This window comes from Pseudonaja textilis, chromosome 3 (genome assembly GCF_049901715.1).
Source record: "Pseudonaja textilis isolate UNSWEBS1 chromosome 3, rPseTex1.2, whole genome shotgun sequence".
In the NCBI taxonomy this organism is placed as follows: Eukaryota; Metazoa; Chordata; class Lepidosauria; order Squamata; family Elapidae; genus Pseudonaja; species Pseudonaja textilis.
In genome coordinates this window covers 37,878,909-37,892,490 of record NC_141992.1, presented here as the reverse complement: position 1 = coordinate 37,892,490, position 13,582 = coordinate 37,878,909, and the positions used below count along the sequence as shown (strand labels likewise).

Genomic DNA, 13,582 nt, shown 5'->3' with positions numbered 1-13,582 from the left:
GGCAGGACTGTGTTACAAAGCACAGCATCACAAAGGCTCAGAGGATCCTATGTAGAAAACATGTGAAAGAGAAGCTGGGTCCAAAACGGAGACAGCAAAGGCAGCAAAGTTGCTTTTGCTTTACCTAAGGTGTCTGTGCAAAAGGTCAGTGTGGTGACCTGGGAGAGAAAGCGGTTGGGTGAGTTAATGCTTGCTGGGAGCTTAATGGGGGCTGCTGCTTGGCACCAAACTGCTGCAGTAGGCTGAGGAGCCACGTTGAAGGAACCCAGAGAATTTGAACACCGGAGTAGCATGGCAGTCACAGACCCAAAAAGAGAACAGCAAAGGAAACAGAGATACTTCTGTTTCGTCCACAGCAATTAGGCACAAAAGGTGAAACGTTGGTGCTGGAGGAGGAAGCAGCTGGGCAAGTGAATGCTGGGTGATACTTGCAGGGGTAGCATGGGACAGCTAAGGCTTCCCGGGAAGTGGCAAGCAGCCCCAGAGCCACATGGAGCCTGTTCTGAGGCTGTTTGCCTCCCTGCAAGGCAGAATACATGGTAGCCAAAGGGCAGAGATGAGGGGAAATTAGGTGGGTGTGGGAAGTTGCAGAAGACACCTTACTGAGGCTCAAGGTTGGGAGAGAACAAACCTGGAAGACTTCGATTAGGGTGGATCCTCATTGATCTTTAATTAATAACAAAAAAGGAGCAAAATACAAAAGTAATATTAATGAAGATACATACATTGCCAGGGAGAAGAAAAGACTATGTAAAAAACGTTAACAAATAGTGAAAGAAGTACAACAAAAATATAATATGAATACTCACTTAATGACCTACTATACTTGATTAATGACCAGAGTCGAGAGTCCTGGGATTGCCATCTAAGTCAATGTGGTCACATGGCATCTAATTTTAAGACTGCATCGACTTACGATGCCAATCAAGGTCCAATTGTGATTGTAAGTCAAGGATTACCCGTAGAAATATTATATTAGATTTTGTTTGATTTTTATATGGATTTAACAAACTGCGTGTTCGTAGTGTGAAACATCTACAACTGAATTACTATAAAGACCAAAAAGGATCTTGTTTATTTAAAAAACCATATGTGTTCAAACAGGCAGAATTTGTCGAACATTTGTGCTTTGCAGATGGAATGTTAATCATTCTAACTCATGATTTAATTTTGCAGGTGTGTTAACCATGTTATTTACAATATCTTTAGAAAGTAATTTGCTTCTAAGTGAACAACATGATTTATTTTAATTTTTGTGTACACTGTTTTTAAATGGCCAAACATAGTTCTCTTTGTTGACACATATCTTTCCCATCCATTTTTACTAGCTCCAAACACAAAGGATTTAGACGTTTTCCTTCGAAAGCAAGAATCTGGGTTTGGTTTCCGAGTTCTTGGAGGAGATGGTCCAGATCAGTCAGTAAGTCAAGTGTTTATTCAATTGAATTGATTGATTATGGGCCACTAAGTCAGTGTCTGTCTTAGAAATATCATAGATAGGTCTTCTCCAGAAAAGACTACCTACAACCTGATTCTTCAGATGATGCTTCAAATAATGTTCCATGTTTCCATTATGATTTTGTCTTTTCAGCTTAAGAATTTTCTTTTTTCTGGGGAACATCAGCAGCTAGATAACCTGAAGGCTTTAATCTAGCTGCATCATAAACACTATTTATACTCCAAAGAGATCTTCTCCTTTTCTCAATTGTATGTTGAACGACATCAACATTATATTGTCAGCCTCTTTATCTTATCTATCTGTGTGGTTTTCTTTATAAAATACAAGAATGCTTTCAGATTGCCTTCTTCCACACAGTGTGTAAAAAATGGCTGAGATTGTCAGTAAAGTGATAATATCTACCAATATTTTTGTTGCCTGATATATGCTTTAATTGGGCATCTGGGATGACCTTCTGGGGATACTTCTCTTGATGTACACTCTTGGCATTAGCTCATTCTTCCTGGGAACAATCCCCACCATGATGAGGTACTATAGCAGGACTTAAACTGCCAACCAATTTGTATTACTAGTAGCATTTCAACTGCTATTGTAGCTCATAGTACAGTTAGTCTTTGAGTTACAAAGTATAATTATAATTATCCCATATTGCTCTAGATCTACATTGGAGCAATCATCCCACTGGGAGCAGCAGAGAAAGATGGTAGACTCCGTGCTGCTGATGAGCTTGTATGCATTGATGGAATTCCAGTGAAAGGGAAATCACATAAGCAAGTTCTGGATTTAATGACAAGCGCTGCACGAAATGGACAGGTGCTGCTGACTGTTCGCAGGAAAATCTACTTTGGTGGTATGTGCCATGTCTTATTAATTAAGACTGTACTGTTGCACTTGGTACTACTTTGTATCATGGCAGGATTAACATAAACATATCGATCCATATTTCTTCCGGTTTCTGGTGCGCATGCGCAGACCAGCTGGCCAGTGTGCATGCACTGGATCCACCTGGCCAGTGCAAATACACAGACCAACTCACCAGTGCGCATGCACTAGATTAACCTGGCCTTTCCAGGGTTCTCACATATCTCTGCCCGCCTCCTGTCGGAATGGTGGGACATCCCTACTGACAACCCAGTTCCACAGGCCTGGACAGGGAAAGAAAGTTGGGTGGGGAATGCCACCTCCCTCCGCTGGAAAGCTGGAGCCTTTTCCTGGCCTCGAAGGGAAGGGGTGTCGGTGTTCCTGGGGTTTGGGTTGTAGAGCCAAAAGGTGGGAGAGCTTTGACCCAACTCTGGCTGGGATGAAGCACTCCTCACCAGCCCACCATTGAGGACAAGCCAGCAGAAACACACACACACCACTTCTGCCAAGAGAGCGTGACTGCTTCCCAGCCAGCACACCTCTTCCCCTGGCATTCCTCCAGTGAGCATTTGCTGGTTGGGCGGTCAACTGCTCCATGCTGGCGAGCCATGTGGGCAGCTCCTCCTCCAGCATCCCACCTGGAAGAGGCAGTGCAGCAGCCCGAAGAGGGGCAGAGCTGAGGGGCAGGACGAAGCTTCCCTCCCTCTCTGCCTGAGCAGGGTTGTTGTGCGGGTCCAGTCCATGGCGCATCTGTGCTCCGAAGCACTTGGCTGGCTTGGGTGCCTCAGAAGAACTGGCTGCCCCCGCGCAGCCCCCCTTACCACCACTTTTGCCAAGGAGACGCGACCGTTTCTGTCCCTGGCATTCCATGCGGCTTAGCTCCTATGCACCCCTCACGCCTGCCTTCCCACCTGCCTCCTCCCCCTCCCCTTGGCAGGGTCCCCACAGCTCTGGAGACGGAGCCCTGATGGGAAGGAAGCAGTGGCAACTTGGCCGCCAGCTGGGAGGAAGCTCGGTGCTCACCCCAGCTTTCCTGGAGGGACTCCTGGGCAGCCTGGCAAGGCAAAGCAGAGGGCGGGGGAGACGAGGACGCCATCAAGGGAAAGGACTCCATCAAGTCTATACAAAAGAAGTGTCAAGGGAGCAAAAGAGAAAAAAGGGAGGGGAGAGGATCTTGGTCTCCCTTCCTCCCTTAAGCAGCTTCCACGACTGCCCCACCCTTTCCACAGGGGGAGCCTCCCTCCCCATCAGCTGAAGCATTCAGCCTCCCCAGGCTCCCTTCGCTGTCCCCCCAAAGGACTCTGCAGCCCCGGAGACCCATCCGGTGCCCCTGCCCATCAGACTCAGACAAGCCCTTTGCAGAGGCAGCCAGGCAGCTGGAGGGCCAGAAAGAGCCTGGGGACGAGCCATTGATCCCTTCCAAGAGCTCCGTCCTGCCGGGAGCTTCTTCCTTCCTCCCATCCAGCCTCTCCAAGAAGCTCTCCCGCTGGATCCCTTTTCTTTCAGGGATTCCGTTGGATCCTGCCTGGGCTGCTGGGCAGCACCTGGGTCTTTGGGGAGGGTTGAGGGAGCCTGGCTCAGCTAAGGAAGGGGCGTGTAAAGGAGCGTCACAAATGCACTCTGGATTGTTTGTGGCAGCGGATCCGGGAGGAAAACTCCTATGAAGGGAGAGACAGGGGGGTAAGGGGGGGTCCACAGATGCCCTGAAGCAAAAGCCTCTGCTGAAGAAGGCAGAATTCTGATGGGTTTGAGCGCTGAATATTTGAGTTTGTCACACTGATTCAGTTATTTGTAGCTACAAAACAATCCAAAGCGAAGTGGGGAGGGAACTTTTTCTCTCCCAGTTCAAGGCAGGGGACCCAGACAGAATGCAAATTCGTCCTTCCTTGGGATCACCTGGATTTTGTCCCCAGACAGGAAATCTCCCAAAAGCGACACCTTCTCTTTATTTTTTGCAGAGATTGATGTGGACACTCACCTCATGTGCACCAGCCGCTGCTGCTGCCGGGGGCAAGGGGGCAGCGGAGGCATGGACAGGCAGGCCAGGGCTTCCTTCCCTCCCCTTCCGCATGCTTCTTGCATGGCCCCAACCTTCCAGCCCACGGCATCTGTGCTCCAGAGTGCCTGGCCGACTCGGGTGCACAGGACAGAGTTTGCTGGTTGGGTAGGCGGCTGCCTCATGCCCAAGCTGGCGCTGGAACCCGGAAGAGCAAGAGGTGCTGGCCAGGATGGCTGGGGCCGTTCAAGAAGGGAGGGAAGCCCCAGCCCTCCTGTCCTCACCCCTGCTGCTGCCTTGCCTCCATTGGTGGTGGCTGTTGCAGTGCCACTTCCAGGAGGGATGTTGGAGAAGGAGCTTCTGGTGGGGAGGCAAGCTACTCGAATGGAGATGCCGCTGAGGGCCTGATCGCTGGCGTGCTGAGCCAGATGGGAGGAAACGCCAGGGACAGAAGCAGTCGCGCCTCCTTGGCAAAAGTATTGGGAAGGGAGGCTGGTCAATACTTCTGGGGGGCCCAAGCCAACCAGGCTCTCCGGAGCACAGACGTGTGTCAGTGCCACAACCTGGAGTGTTGGGGCCATGCAAGAAGCACGCTCGGGAGGGAGGGAAGCCCTGGCCTGCCCGTCGATGCCTCCGCTGCTCCCTCGCCCCCAGCAGCAGCAGTGGCTGTTGGACTGCTGCTTCCAGGAGGAATAGTAGAGGAGGAGCTTCCGGCAGGGAGGCAAGCTGCCTGAACGGAGATGCCGCTGAGGGTCTGATCGCCGGCATGCTGAGCTGGGTGGGAAGAATGCCGGGGACAGAAACAGTCACACCACCTTGGCAAAAGTGGTGGGAACGGGGGTGCTGCGTGAGGGGCAGGCGGCTCTTCTGAGGCACCCAAGTTGGCCAGGTGCTCCAGATCACGGATGCGCCGTGGGTTGGAGCCCTGCAACTACCCCACTTAGACGGAAAGGGAGGGAAGCCCCGGCCCACCTGTCCTGCCCTTCAGCTCTGTCCCTCTCTGGGTCTTTTGGCATGCATGCCCAATACTCTTTCCTTTGCTGGTCTTTGCACCCGCATACACACCAGAAACCAGACCAAGTGGCTGATGCACATGTGCACATTGGAAACAAGATCATCTTCCTGGAGTGCGCATGCTTACCAAGTGATTGCTCTTCTGGTTTTTGGTGCACATGCGCACATGAAATCCAGCTGGCCGGCATTCTGGAACCCAGAAGAGCAATGGGTGATGGCTCTGCATGCCTGGAGAAATGGCTCTGCATGTCACTTCCGGCACACGTGCCATAGGTTCACCATCATGGGTCTATCCCTATCTGTCTATCTGTTAATCTATCAAATTTCTATGCTGACAATGTGTCCTACAAGATAACTGGAATGATAGAATCCTTACTTTTTCTGTTCATATTATCAGCAGCATTAAATGGGTTGAATGAAAACAAAGATGAGATGTGATTTTTAAAAATGGCAATTCACATGGTAATACTACACAGCTTTCAAAAGAGATGTTTGTGACACAGTGGCATAAAGTATGTGCATTGTTACTTATTCCCAGCGTTGGTTTTTAGGATTGGGAACATAAACGTGTTCTGTATAAGGTGGCAGTTCTCCTTAATAATCAAGTTTCAGTTTTGAGGGTTATCCTGGATCGAGCATTGATGCTAGACAGTTTTGTAATATCTATGGCAGGAAGGCTTTTTATCTGTTTTAGCTTCCTGAAGGAGAGCCACTTGGCTTTGATGACACATGTATTAGTAACTTGAAAAGTACTAGAATATAGGCTCATGTGATGGCTCTGAAAGACAGTCTGGGAGTTTAAGCTGTCCCAGGATTCCCCAAAATGTGAGGAGTAGGGACACTCCAAATTATACTTATTGCTTTCCAGACCAAGCATAATCTGATATAAACTGGAGTAAAAAGTGACTTCTCCACTGATTTTGCTTGTCAGAAGCTTTAGTGAAGGTTGTGAAGGTATTCCCCATTAGGAGAATGAGTGCACTCAGGGAAACGTAGTGAGAGTATTGAGGAATAACATACAACCAGCATACAGATACACTGAATAGTAAAATGTAGGTTTTACTTCCAGTAAACGGGCAAACAAAGTCCAACAAACAGTCCAAATCATACACTGTTAAAGCAGGTAGTATTCAATACAATCAGTCCAGGGATAATCCAAAGACAAAGTCCAGTATCATAAACAAAGTTCAGTAAACGGAGTTTGCTAACAGTTTGCAAGATTCACAGCAATCCAAGCAGAACGACGATCAGGCAAAAGGCAATAGGGAAATGCAAGAAGAGCAAACCAGGTTTCTGGCTCCATCTTATGGCTGTTGGAGGAACCTCAGCCAATCACAATTACAACATTCTCTTAAAGATACAACAGTATTAAATGACTATCCTGGTTTATATATTGCCGACCCAACTGTTAGGTGACTATCATTCCTAACAAAGGTTGCAAATGTGACTGTTTGTTTGTTTAAAACATATGTAGCTGCCCATCTTTCAGCCAAATCTGAACAGCTTTTAATCAAAGATTAAGACATATAAAATCATTTTAAAAACTATAAAACACTGCCAGTTAAAACAAAAAAAACCCTGTTGCCAATCCATGCTAATGTGCCATTATCACAGGATGCTACAATGTTGTAATTGTGAGCTAGTTGCTGAGCATCCAGATTGCAATCACATGACCATGGCTGGAACTTTGAAATGGTTGTAAATACCGCTTATTCAGTGCTGTCATAAGTTAAAATAATCACTGACAGAGTGGTTATTAAATAGACCATCTGTAGCTTATGGTGGCTTAATAAATTATAGTTTATTGCAGATTATAATGGTAGTTTAGTTGCAAGGGACTCATAGGACTATCATTGCCATAATATCTGTTGTGCATTTTTAATATGATGCTCTTTTATTAGAAGTGTGCCTGAAACAGAAAATTGTTTTGAACTTGAAACCAAGACATTATATTATGGACATCTTGCTGTACTATTCCAGTTTGCCATGGCTCACAAGAAACAAAATCCAAAACTATTTTGTTCCTAGTTTTGGCCCAAAATAAAACCTGCAGATATCCCTAAATCAGGGGAGTCAAACTCGCAGCCAGGGGCCAGATGCGTCACGTGCTTGCCGCGCCCTCACCTAGTTTAGTGGAAGGAAAAAAGTCCTGATACAGTACATGATGACGCCGTGACGGCATGAGTTTGACACCCCTGCCCTTAAAATGTTTATATGTGACAAATAGGGTAACACTGGGTTTCAGTGCCATCATGTTCTTTCCTCAGAGGTACATCTTATCCTACTTGTCTTCCCATTGTCTTCATTTCTCTTCCTTCCTTGCTATTCCTCAGATGTGCAAACTCAAGATGTCCCAACAGTTGGCCTGCCCACCTATCAACTTAGCATCTTCTTTTCTCTCCCTCTCTTCGGGTCCTAAAACCATGAGTGTCCTCAACTTCTTCACATTCTTCCTCCTCCCACCAAAGCAGTTTTGCTCAAAATACTTTTACATTTCAATCTGTATCCAGAGCAAAACAGCATCTTTTTGTTTTTCTAAAGCCAGTCAAATGTTGCTCAGACCCAAACCTTGTTCCAAGGAAACAAACACGAAACAGAAGTAACAGAAAAACCTCTTAATGATTCCTTATGAATTCCGTTCCTTCACGGTTAAAAGGCTGTTTCAAATTAATTATCTCTGATAAGAACGAGCCTTGCCAAGGTGGTACAAGGTTGTCAAGAACAGTTGATAAAGTTACTAAGAAATATTTCAAACACAAAGAGTCTCCAAATACCAACCAAGATATTCCAAACATCCACAAAGCTTGAGTGTAAAAACTTATTTGCTTCCTGCAAAGAACTCCGGTTTCTCAGCTGGCTTTTATCTCTTGAGGGAGGGGCCATGACCTTGCAGCCTTACTCCCAAGTTGCCCGTGCTGCTGCAGCTGCTCTTTCTTTTGAGCAGCCTTGCGGACACGCACACGGGGCACAGGCTCTTCGGTGACCTCTTCATCACTGTTGCCAGCCTCCACAATCTCCAAAGGCAGCATTCTACTCTCTATTGGTCCTGGCCCCATCCCTGCCTCACAAGCAGGCCCCTCATCTGAGTCCTTGCTCTCCGAGATCTCAGCTGTCCACACCTGCTGCCGACAAACCACAACAAATTCGGTTCAGACACAAACTATCCTAAAGCAGCTGTTTTCTTCATGGGTTAATTCATTTATGAACCATTTTGCACATTAGAGTTTAATTTTAAATAGTGGTTCTGCTTTCTCTTTCTATTAATAATCTTAATTGTATTTTTATAAGCTTCCCTGAACTATTATAACAGAAGAGAATCATAATTTGTCACAAAAAATAATTCATATATAAAAATTATCACATTGAATTAAATATGAATCACTAGTTCAAAAATGTCCATAGAAGCAAACATACCCATGCTTCAATAGTTACTGCACATCACTTTCTCTTGGTTCAGGGCTGATATAACTGGTCTGTGATTTACTGGCTTGCTGGCTGGCTTGCTACAGCCCAGTAAACTACAGCTTGTATTTTAAAATACAGCTTGTATTTTAAAATAAGGTTTCCACTGTGGGATAAGTTCTTAGTCACTGTACAGAAACCTTAATATGCAGGATCAAACTGTGTTATCTCTAAATATGAGTCATTTCTTTCTTTATTATTATCCAGTAGTTGAGTTATTAAAAGGATCTGTGTGGTCATTTCTTCTGTCATAATTTTAAACAATCACTGAATGAAGGATCATTAGCCCAGGACTCCCTGCAGTGAGATATTGGCATGGCTGACTAATTGTCATTATCTTCCAATTCCTTCTCTGTGAGGAGATTAATGTGGCCTCAGAGGAGTTGGGATAATTGTTAAAAGCACTGTAACGTACATTCCAACTAGCCATGCAGGGAAAACAAAAACCTAATGCTCCAAGGGTTTAAGGGACAAAGTGTTAGTTTTCTATAACTATCATGCAAATACAGGGAATTCTCTACTTACAATCACAATTGAGCCCAAAATGTCAATTGCTAAGTAAGACAGTTGTTAGTGAGTTTTGTCCTATTTTACAATCTTTCTTGCCAGAGTTGTTAAGCGAATCACTGCAGTTGCTAAGTTAGTAGCATGGTTCTTAAGTGAATCTGGCTTCCCCATTGACTTTGCTTGTCAGAAGGTCACAAAAGGTGATCACATGACCCTGGGACACTGCAGCCACCATAAATACATTAGTTGCCAAGTGTCTAAATTTGGTCACTTTTTTCACTGCTGTTGTAACTTCAAACAGTCACTAAATGAATGGTTGTAAGTCAAGGCCTACCTGTACCCAGATTTATGCAAGAGCAGATGCAGGTTTTCTATGAATATTGTAGGATTCAATATGAAAATTTCAATGAAAGTGTTTGCGGAAAAATGAAAGACTTTTTCATTGTAAGGAGGTGTATTTGCAACAAATTAGTTTACCTCCTTAGGGAGACAAATCATGGTGCGTGTGTGTGCATGTAAACAGAGAGGGAGAGGGAGGGGGGGGACGCTTTATGGATTTTTGTCTCTAAAAGTTTAATGAATGCTCAGATTAGAAACTAGTTTTTCAATTACCTGCTGGTTAGCCTTCCACTGAAAATGGGGTGGAAATGTATGCAGCAGTTTGGAAAAGCCATTTCTGTTGCTAAACTTAACATAGCATATTTTTGTTCATAATTTTGAATAAAATTGAATATATGTGTTACGGGTTACATTACTCTTTACATTTTGAGTGCTCTGCACATACAGATTATCAATAATATACATTTGCTTTGATCAACATTTTTGCTTATTTGTTTCTGTTTCTGTTGTTCCTAGCTGATAAACAACCAGAAGAAGAAATAACATCTGAAGGTCCTTTCATCTCCCAGAGTGGCTCTCCTAGACTTAACCGACAAGAGATAATCAACAAACAGTTCCCAGAAGCTTATAATGTAGTACTGCAACGAAAGGAAAATGAAGGATTTGGTTTTGTGATCCTTACCTCAAAGAATAAACCACCACGTGGTGGTAAGTAGGATGAGGTGTCAGCCTTGTTCATTATAGTACTTCAGTTAAAATTGCTTGTTTTTCACTGTACAAACCATTGAATACACAACACCCAGATTTTAAAAACTACTTTCTTTCACAAAGTTATTTTTTTCTATATCTGCAAATTTCTTTGTTCAGTTTTGTTCTTTTGAAGCATAGCCATCCGCAATTTTTCACATGCTGCTTTCTTCTTGAGTATAATAATAAATGTTTTTTGTATATTGGTAGAGTGTCAGATAATGCTGTTATCATGCTGGAGTGAGAGACGGGGAGGATAATGGTTTGGTAGCATCTTAACTGGCTAGTGAATATTTAGTGCAATATGCTTTGTTTAAGGCTGTCTTTGAAGTTAACTGCATTCAGATATAATGTTAAGTGAGACTTGCTAAGAATTCTGTCTAGTTGTATATACTGTAAGTAGTACGCTTGTGCACATAAGCTGATTGTTCTCCAAGTTTCTTCTACTTTGTATACATGGCCAAACTAATTAGGAACTGTTCTGACCCAACCAGGTTCCCAAAGAGCAAACATAGACAAAGGCAGCAGCCCCCACCTTTTAAGGTTTAATAAGGAATTCTGTTCTGAAGGCTGCTTTCCACTAATTAGCTCCGACAAGAAAGAGCCTTGCCAAATTGTTTGTCAAGGTTGCCAAAAACCCAGAGATAAGAACAAATTTACAAAATTCTTCAAACACGAACTAAGATGTTCACCAATTGAGTTTAAGAGTTTCTTTGCTGTCTGCAAAGAACGCTTTTCCAAACCTGGCTTTTATCCTCTTGAGGGAGGGGCCATTACCTTGCAGCCTTACTCCCGAGTCGCCTGTGCTGTTGTAATTGTTCTTTCCTCCGAACAGTCCTTTGTTCACGTGCACTTGGCACAGGCTCCTCGGGAACCTCCTCATCACTGTTGCCAACCTCCACAATCTCTGAAGGCAGCAGTCCATTCCCTGATGGTCCTGGCCCCTCATCAGAGTCATCGCTCTCCTCAGCCATCTGCACCTGCTGCCGGCTAACCACAACAGGAACTAACAAGGAAAAGATTCCTATTAAATTTGATCCTAACCCCCCGATCGTTACTCAGACTAACTATTTATGTTGGTTGGTTTCATATTCAGATGGTTAATGGAATAAAGGGTAACTCTGACCATGTAGTCTTTGTATTACTTAAAACCTTTTGTAGTTTGATGGAATATAAATAATTAGGCTTTTTAAAAAATATGGGAAAAGAAGTACATTTACATAATAGGGCTTTCCTGACACCTTTACCCCTAAACATCAAAGGATCCAATAGGATAGGCCATTGAGGAGCTCTAGCAGAATGGGTAATCAGAAAACTTTAGAAAGGCTGTATTTGTGCAAGCTACATTTCTTCCTCCTTGGACAAGATGCCTTTACATGCCATTGCATTTAACCCATTTTTTTTCAAGAAACTTATCCATGTTGAAATCTTTACGAACCATTTTGTGTTTGAAACCTTTACATGACACATATAGAGCTATCATTACATTTGCTGAACTAATGGATGTTTCTGTCTACAGGCTGACATTTTCTGGTCACTCAGCAATTTACTTTCCCCCCCAAATATATAAGAATATATTTGAAAATGGAATCTCAGTTTCGGCTCTAGACATTTCTTAATTAGATCTTTCCCATTGTATGAATAAGGCATATTTCAGAGTTTTATTGGAGTAGGTTCTACAGTATTCTCCACAGATTATTGGTTTTGTTGGATCTGTTCTTAAAACAAAATGTAGACTTGATTTGGTATATTTATTTAAGCTCATAATATCTTCATAATTTACTTTTTGTAAAATGTAAATTCAGTCTTCTGAATCTTTTTGATTATAAATTAATCTTGTTTACTACATTAAAATATTAATTTCAGTTCTCAAGTTTCCAAGTATGAGTGAATATGAAATAGGAAATGAGATGTTTTGGAAGTTCAGCTGAACCATTTCATGTGAACTACTGTTTGGCAGAATCAAAACTTAGATATTCATTCATTCATCATCCATCCATTCAATTTATATAGCTGTTCATTTTACATACATGGCTCACGCTATTTATTCCAGGTTTCAGATAAAAAAATTAATAACCAGAAGTATCTTATGGAATGTTTAGGAGTACATCACCCTTACCTCTTTCTAACCTCCTTTGTGCTTTCATTCCTCATATCACTCTGTGAGTTACCACTGTCAGTGTCCTTTGTTTTAAACAGATCGTATTCAACCAGCTCACAATCCCCTCTCCATCCTTTTTAGCACTTTTCTTTCTTTGTCTGTCCTTAACTACTCTGCTAATGTCCTTGGCTTTTTCCCACTGTTTCTCCCTTAACAGTTCCTTCTGGAACACACATAGATCCAGAAGTCCAAAAGTACAGTTCCGTGCATTGAAGATTCGTGCTCAGAATGCTTTGCATATCTGTATTGTCTAATCATTAGACAGGAAATTATTATTAATAACTAAGCTAGGTTGTTTTGTGTAATCTTGTGAATAATGTAAAATACAGTTTAGTCCTTCTTAAAGACCTAGATAAATAATCTGTAGACAGCTTGGCCTGACTAGTGTGAGATATTACATCACTCTTTAAAAAAAGAAGAATTCTGTATTATACTTTATCTAAAACATAATAGTAGTTCACTGGTGATATTTATGCCAACTTGATAAGGATGAAAACAGACATAATCTTAGTAGAGCATTTTAGAGTCATCATTTACTTCAGTATATTTAACACTAGAATCTCTTTTCAGCAAAAGCATTTTTTCTATAATACTTCCATTGTCATAGATCAGTTTTGGATTCATTGTTACAAATGAGATTTGTTAAACTAAAAGAAAACAGATAAAGATTAAAGCTAGCTCATATTTTTTTCTTCCTATGAAGTATCACATGGTTGAGAAATAGCAGTTTTTCAGCAGTTTAGGCTTTCAGGTACCATATAAACTGAGATGATTCTTGGTGAAATTTTTTATATGAAACATGCCACACGATAAATTAACAATATTCGTAAAAACAGCTGAAAGGATTCATGCAGAATCAAGCCTTCTGCTACTATATCTCTACCAAGGCTTTGTAAATATAAATGTTGGGAAAATAAATAGATGCTCATGTTTAATATATTTCACCCAAAATCTTAAGTTGCAATATTTAGTGCAAGGACAATCTTTGAATTTCTAGCTGGTGTATTTTAAAATTACTGAATATCTGAGATGATTC

The 13,582-nt window shown here is 42.8% G+C and overlaps 1 protein-coding gene across 4 annotated transcripts in view; it reads left to right on the top strand.

Annotated features, from left to right (window-relative positions):
• The window catches only part of MAGI3 (membrane associated guanylate kinase, WW and PDZ domain containing 3), a 110,465-nt gene that overhangs the window by 73,278 nt on the left and 23,605 nt on the right, over positions 1 to 13,582 (top strand). For all 4 annotated transcript variants that reach the window (XM_026712926.2, XM_026712927.2, XM_026712928.2 and 1 more), the window contains exons 13-15: positions 1,329 to 1,420; positions 2,117 to 2,309; positions 10,155 to 10,346. In XM_026712926.2, the coding sequence (XP_026568711.1) occupies positions 1,329 to 1,420; positions 2,117 to 2,309; positions 10,155 to 10,346 (477 nt within the window). The remainder of the gene's footprint in view (positions 1 to 1,328; positions 1,421 to 2,116; positions 2,310 to 10,154; positions 10,347 to 13,582) is intronic.